This window comes from Silene latifolia, chromosome 9 (assembly GCF_048544455.1).
Source record: "Silene latifolia isolate original U9 population chromosome 9, ASM4854445v1, whole genome shotgun sequence".
Classification (NCBI taxonomy): Eukaryota; Viridiplantae; Streptophyta; class Magnoliopsida; order Caryophyllales; family Caryophyllaceae; genus Silene; species Silene latifolia.
In genome coordinates, this window is record NC_133534.1 from 113375317 (window position 1) to 113383116 (window position 7800).

The window sequence follows — 7800 nt, forward strand, 5'->3', positions numbered from 1 at the left end:
TCAAAAAGAAGGTCACCATACAATGGAACCGAGACAAACTTCAAGACTGCGAAGATTCCAAGGCCCATATTACATACTCCGCCCAAAACATCAGCCCAAACATAAAATCAGGAAAAACAAATCAAGCTCAAACAAAACATAATCTGATAAACAAAATCAGATTTTGATGTAATAACCCTAAAAATAGCAATCGTCTTCTTCCATCATCCCTTTTCCCCATCTGAATCCAACACCTTAAGTCCCATTACTCAGTATCTTCAGAATCCAGTTTGCATCCCTTCTACTCAATCTCCTTCGATCCAAACCTCGAAATCTCTATTGCAGCTCTTCTTTAATTGTTCTAGCGAGCTTGTGTGGCCGAATAAGCATTAGCTCATATCTGCTCCTGTTCCTTTGATACCAAATGTGGTAGATACAGGCATTAATCGCAGCATCTAGGATCCCCTTTTGGACTTGGGAGCCGTTTCTCCCCAGTCGCCAGGAGATCCAATTATTCGCAGGGAATTTGATTCTAAGCCATCCTCCAATTTGAATAATAAGTCTCTTGCTATACGAGCAGTCGAAAAAGAGGTGTTCCCTTGTTTCTTCCGAAATTCCGCATATACAGCAGGTACTGTCATCACTGATTCCTAATTGTTGTTGTTTGCTTTTTGTGTTCATATTTCCATGGTGATGTATCCAAGCTATGAAAGCATGTTTTGGAACAGTCCAAACATTCCATACTAACTCCGACCATGGAACATCCTGCGATTTGACTCGCAGGAATTCATACCCTTTAGAAATCGTGTATCTATTAGCAGTAAGATCCCATATTTGTTGCTGGTATGCTAGCTGTAGGTCATCCTTTACTTGGCAGATCTTTCTCCAATACCAGGAGGAGTTAGTACTTGGAGAATAATCTTGCCAAACTGATCCCCTTAGGTATATGTTGTTTACCCATTTGACCCATAATAAGTCTGGTTTAGTGTAAATCCACCAAACCAATTTGCCTACAGTTGCCTTGTTCCAAATGATGTCCTGTTTAAGCCCCAAACCACCTTCTTTTTTTGGCCTACACACCTTATCCCACGCAACCAGGGGTGATCTCAGGTAGTCCACTTCCCCATCCCATAGGAAGTTCCTGCAGACTTGTTCAATGCTAGTAATGATTCCAGTAGGTAATATGAACATTTGGCCCCAATAATTATGTAGGGTCTTCAGCACAGCCCTGACTAGAACCAACCGTCCTGTATAAGATAATTTCCTGGCTCCCAGGGTTCTAACTCTAGCTACAATCTTGTCAATGAGATGTTTGCAGTCCTTAGCATTAAGCCTGGTAGTCTTAATAGGCACTCCTAGGTACCTGAAAGGAAGCTTACCTTCAATTAGCCCAGAGACCCTTAGGAAATCAGACTTCAAAGGTTCTTTCACCCCATTTAAAAACACATTAGGCTTTCCTTTACTCATCTTGAGTCCTGAGGTAGCTGAAAAAGTTGAGAAAGTCCTGATAATAATCATCATTGATGTAGCATCTTCTTTACTAAAAAGCAAAAGGTCATCTGCAAACATCAGATGGGTGAGTCTCATAGGTGATCATAGAGGATGGAACTTGAAACCCATTGTAGAAGTTGATGACATCAGTAATCTTGAAAGGTACTCCATACATATGGTAAAAAGCAAGGGAGAAAGGGGGTCTCCTTGTCTCAAACCTCTTTGACCCTTGAAGAAGCCAAACATATTCCCATTTAGATTAAGGGAGTAGGTAGCAGTAGTGACACACTGCATTATCCACCCTCTGAAAGTACCTAGAAATTTAAGAGCCTGCATCATCTGATCAAGAAACTCCCATTCTATAGTGTCATATGCTTTTTGTAGATCCATCTTGATTAGACATCTAGGAGCCACTGCCTGTTTTTCATACATTCTGATTAGATCCTGACAAATTAGAATATTTTCCATAATGCTCCTCCCCTGAATAAAACCTCCTTGATTTTGAGAGATGATGTCAGGTAAAACAAAAGCTAGCCTATTGCAAATCAATTTTGAGATGCATTTGTATAAGACATTACAACAGGCTATAGGTCTATACTCAAGAACAGAAGTCGGGTTTGTCACTTTAGTTATGAGAGTGAGGAGAGTTGTGTTTAACTGTTTGAGAAGGAGACCTGATTGGAAAAAATCAGAAATAGCAGTACAAATCCCATCTCCCACAATCTCCCAGGAATCTTTAAAGAACTGACTAGAATACCCATCTGGACCTGGGGCCTTATCATTGGGAATGCTGAGCATGACCTCTTTTATCTCTTGGTGTGTTATAGGACTTAAGAGCTTCTGACAATGGGCCTCAGTACACATCTTACCTTTTTGAACCACAGCTTTTTTAACATGTAGAATCTGATTTTTAGATCCTAAGAGCATATTGTAATATTCCAGAAAGGCCATTTGAATACCCTCTTCATCAGTATGCAGCCTGCCATTGTGATCCTTAATCTGATAAATGGAGTTTTTATTTCTTCTAGCCTTGATGAGGCCATGGAAATAAGAAGAATTTGTGTCACCCTCAGTCATCCAATGTGCTTTTGCTTTCTGCTGTAGAAAATTCAGCTTGGCTTCATGTAAGAAAAGAAACTGCTTATGGGCTTTATATTCCTTCTCAATTAGAGCTGCATCTCCTGGAGAGTTAATCAGTAGCTGCTGAATTTGATTCAATTTAACCTCAGCTAAGTCAGATTGATTCTCCACTTCACTAAAGTAAGACTTATTGAGCTGCTTAAGTTTAGGCTTCAAAAGTTTGAGCTTCCTGACCACCCCATACATGTAAGTGCCTCTGATGTTCTGAGACCAACAAGTTGTGACACATTCTTTAAAATCAGGAGCCTTGCTCCACATATTAAAATATTTGAAAGCTCTTTTGTGAGGCTGAGTAGTAGCAGTTGTAACTAAGCAAGGAGTGTGATCAAATAAACCTTCTGGAAGAAAGTTAGCATAGTATTCAGATAATTGAACTGACCAATCATGATTCACAAACATTCTATCCAGTCTACTATACACCCTTGTTTCAGGGGCCTGTTTGTTATTCCAAGTGTAGAAAGCTCCAGTAGATGGCATATCACACAAATTACAATCCTCAATGCATTGTTGGAAAGGCTCTGCTTCAGAGTGAGATACATGTCCTCCCAATCTCTCTTGTGCCTGAGATACACAATTAAAGTCTCCCCCAATGGACCAAGGCCCACTGACTTGCATAGCTATCCTTCTAAGACCAGTCCACCATTCCTCTCTTTGTTTATCTCCATTAAAAGCATAGACTAGAGTATGATGCAGATGCTGATGAGTGGACTTATCTATAACCAGGAAATGCATAAATTGGGCATTGTACTCTAATACTAAGATATCTACCATTGTGGGATTCCACAACAGCCAGATTCTTCCTCCCTTATGACAGGCTGAATTGGTGGTCACACACCAATCCTTGAAAACATTATTAACAGTTTTATTAAGTTCTGTGGTTTTATTTTAGTTTCAAGAAGACCAAAAAAACCAACATTATTTTAAAGAAGAAATCTATTAACAAACTTCTGCTTCCCCTCCCTATTCATCCCTCGCACATTCCAGAATCAAAAACTAATCATGGGGTAAGATAAATAGGATCAATACCATTAAGAACAACTCCTTCTCTAGGAGAACTGGTCCCACTCAATACCTCCTTGTAAGTAGGAGATACTTGCTGATCAGAGTTATCCAAAGCCTGTCTTGTGACCCTTAATGGCCTGACTGGAGACCTTGATCCCCCTTCCAGATTTTGTATCCTTGTCTCAGGTGTTTTAACATGATTTGTATGCTGTATGTTTTGAACTAATCCTTGTTCTTGTACCTGTACAGTGGAACCAGGTAAATAAGAAGAAGAAACATTGGCAGTTTTTGTTACATCTTTCTGTTTTTGGACTGGTCTCCATACTTGCTGATGAGCTTGCCTTGCTTGCATAGGTTTGCCCTTCCTATAACTCTCTTTCTCATGTCAAAGAAGCTTACACTTAGTGCACACACTAGGCTTCCACTCATATTCAACATCCAAGCTCAAAACATTTTGTTTCTCATCCAAGAATTGAATAGAATTTGGAAACTTTTGCCCTAACTTCAACTCAACCATAACCCGTGCAAAACCCAATCTAGTTTTTTGTTATGTGGCCTCATCACTTTTCACATATTGACCCACTAGATTAGCAATTTTACTTAGACTTTTACCCCAAAATTTAAGGGGTAACTTGTGAATTCTAAACAAACCGTCAAAATAACACTCGCCAGACCGAATACTCGGTCGAGTAAAGTTATACTCGGCCGAGTATCCTCTACTCGGTCGAGTATTCACTATACTCGGCCGAGTATTCATCGGCAGAACCAAAACAACCCACAATAACAGCACTACTCGGCCGAGTAGGCTCTACTCGGTCGAGTAGTCACCAAAGAAAATCCGTAGCATTACAGGATGAGGGTTTTGGGTAGTGTTTGTGTTTTGAAATAATGAAAATGAATAGGAAAGGAGGGTTTTAAAAGACCCGTTGGTTTTTGAATTGCAGAGGGAGACGAGCGGCTTCAGTATCGGGACCCTCGGATTCCTCAATTTCTGGGTTCAGAAAAAGACGCATGGCACGAGCGGATTGCAGGAAGGACGAGCGGATTCCTGAGCTGAGACGAGCGTCTTTGGCTTAGGATGCTCGGATTCCTTTCCAGTGAAAAATCCCAAATTTTAGCAGTAAAAAGACGAGCGTCTTTCCTCTTGGACGACCGTCCTGACTCAGACGAGCGGATTCCTCGTTGGGACGCTCGGATTCACAGTCAGACCCAAAAATATTTTCTGCAGCTTCATAAAACAAGCGTCTTATGCCTTGGACGCTCGGGTTCTTTCAAGACGAGCGGATTATCCGTCGGGCCGCTCGGATTCTTCCTTAACCACACGGATTCAGGTCCATCCTTGGGTGCTTCGTAACCCGTGTCATTTCATTCTTCAATTCTTGTGTTCTTCATTGTAGGGGCACTACAAAGGCATGAATAGCCTAGGCAATTGCTATCCCCACACTAAGGCAATGCACTACACATCAATAAACTCATAAGTCCCTCCCTCACTTCTCTCAAAATGATGAAAATCTTGATCAAGGCATAAAAATGTAAATCCAAAAATGACAAAAATGCAATACAATAATTGAAATGCGAGTTAGGGAGTTAGAATATTTACAAATGGTGGTTCAGGGAGGACTCCACCAAACTCTCATCCAATGTGAGATGTCAAGGGGGCATGTTCAAGGTGTTGTTGATGTTACTCAACACCTTGAAGAAGTAATCAAAAGCTTGTTCATTGTCATGATAAAGGTCCTCAATAGACCTTTGCACTTGTTGTTTTCCATGATGTTCTTGGGTCATAGCATTACCAATATAGGGATTAAATATCCCTTCAAACTCATCATCCCAAAGACCGCATACTTCGTCTACTTGATCACTAAAAATGTCTTGAGTTGATGAAGACAACTCTCCTTCTTTCTTGTCTTGGCCAATGAGGCCTTCTTCTTCACTTGTCATGGGTGAGTTTTTCAAGCTCTCAATATTGCAATTTACTTGCTGTTTTGATGGAGCATCATCCATTTTCTTTTTCCATTGAAATTCCAACTTCTTCCTATCATCTTTCCGGCTATAGTGATCAACCATAAAACATGGCTCATGCAATCGGGGAGCTCTCATAGTCTTGTCAAGATTGAAAGTGATGGTTTCATCTCCCACTTCAAGGGTGAGTTCTCCATGCTTTTCATCGATCACTGCTCCCGCGGTGTGCAAGAAAGGTCTTCCTAAAATAATAGGAATGTTGGAGTCTTCTTCCATGTCAACAATAACGAAATCCACCGGGATGAAGAAATTTCCAATTCTCACGGGAACATCTTCCCATACCCCTAAAGGTGTATTTGTTGATCTATCCGCCATTTGAAGTGTGATGTTGGTGCCTTTGAGTTCTCCCATTCCTAGCCTCTTGCTTACCGAATATGACATAACACTCACGCTTGCCCCAAGGTCACATAGAGCTTTGTTGATCGTGGTGTCACCAATAGTGCATGGAATGGAGAAATTTCCCGGATCCTTGAGCTTTGGAGGTGAACTTCCTTGAAGAATATCACTACTTACTTTAATAAAAGCAATAGTCTCAAGCTTCCGGATTGATTTCTTCTTTGTAAGGATATCTTTCAAATACTTTGCATAGGCCGGGACGTGATTGATCAATTCCGTAAATGGAATTGAGACTTCTAAATTCTTAACAATCTCCATGAATTTTCCAAGTTGGTCATCAAACTTTGGCTTAGCTTGACGACTAGGGAATGAAAATCTAATCACAATAGGCTCCTTTTCTTTGGCCTTCTCTTCATCCTTCTTTGAAATTTCTTGAATGGTGGGTTCTTCTTCTTTAGAGTTTCCAACAACTCTTTCCTTGTCACTAGCTTTGACAACATCTTCATCAACGGGTTTCTTCGGCCCTTCATACCTTGTACCACTCCTCAAATGGATGGCACTCACTGATTCTTGTCTTGGGGGATTACCTTGAGGTGGTAACTGCCCCTTTTGTCTTTGTGAACTTGAAGATGCTAATTGAGACATCTAGGTCTCCAACATCTTTGTGTGAGCTAGTATGTTGTTAATGGTGATGTCTTTTGCTTAGCTATCCTTTTTCATTTGAGTGAAAAACTCTTGTTGGTTCTTTTGCATTTGGAGGACCGCTTTTTGAACATCAAAACCTTGGTCATTTGATTGAGTGTATGGAGTTTGATTTTGGAAACCTTGGTTTTGGTTGTAAAAGGGTTATTGATTTTGGTTTCTCATTAGAGGTGGGGTGTATGTTGGTTGAGGGTTTTGAACATTTTGGCTTTTGTATGAGAGATTTGGATGGAATTTGGTGTTTTCATTGTAATAGTTAGAATAAGGGGTACCACTCTTGTATGCTTGAAAAGCATTTACTTGCTCACTTGTTCCCCTACATTCACTTTGGTCATGTCCCAAAGTTCCACAATTCTCACATATTCCACTTGGAATTGATGAAGATGCCACCATGGCATTAACATGTTGCTTTGGTGATTTTTAGGCTTCTTCAAGTTTAGCCATAGCCTTCTCAAACTTCAAATTAATGGTATCAATACGAGCACTAAGTTGAGCACCCAATTGTGTAATAGAGTCCACTTCATGCTTCCCTCCTCTAGTAGCCTTCCGAGGTCTACTACATTGTGAGTTATGGACCGCCATTTCCTCAATCTTGTTCCATGTTTTATTATCGTCAACTTCAGTGAACATACCATTTGATCCCATGTTGAGAATGTTTCGAGAGTCTTCAAAAAGACCATTCCAAAATTGTTGTACCAAGAACCACTCGCTAAGTCAATGATGAGGACATGAGCGACAAGTTCTTTTGAATCGCTCCCAAGCTTCATACAAAAATTCTTCGTCCCTTTGTTTAAAACCCGTGATTTGGGCTCTTAGAATTTTAGTCTTTTCCGGAGGGTAGAACTTTTTGTAGAAAGCAAGAGCCAATTTCTTCCAAGAGTCAATACCAAGAGTAGCCTTATCAAGGCTTTTTAACCATTGTTTCGCGGTACCAATGAAAGAAAAGGAAATAAGACCCATCGAATTTTGTCTTGAGTCACTCCGGTTTGTTAATTCACATCACAATAGTCACAAAAAGTCTCCATATGAGAATGAGGGTCTTCAGTAGGCATGCCCCTAAATTGACTTCTTTCGACTAATTGGATATTTGCGGATTTTGCAATGAAATTACCGGTCAAGTGTTGTGGT

The 7800-nt window shown here is 40.4% G+C and overlaps 1 protein-coding gene and 1 non-coding gene across 2 annotated transcripts; one reads left to right on the forward strand and one right to left on the reverse strand.

Annotated features, from left to right (window-relative positions):
* Window positions 1-315: 315 nt before the first annotated feature.
* LOC141601478 (uncharacterized) lies at window positions 316-1566 on the reverse strand. The gene has a single exon (XM_074421767.1). The coding sequence runs from the start codon at window positions 1564-1566 to the stop codon at window positions 316-318; it is 1251 nt and encodes a 416-aa protein (XP_074277868.1).
* Window positions 1567-7384: 5818 nt separating this feature from the next.
* On the forward strand, window positions 7385-7491 carry LOC141602765 (small nucleolar RNA R71). Its single transcript, XR_012524675.1, has one exon. It is a non-coding gene; the product is annotated as a small nucleolar RNA R71 (small nucleolar RNA).
* Window positions 7492-7800: the final 309 nt, after the last annotated feature.

Excerpts from the sequence above, each read along its gene's own strand:
- LOC141601478 (XM_074421767.1), bottom strand. The coding sequence starts at position 1,566 with ATGAGACTCACCCATCTGATGTTTGCAGATGACCTTTTGCTTTTTAGT.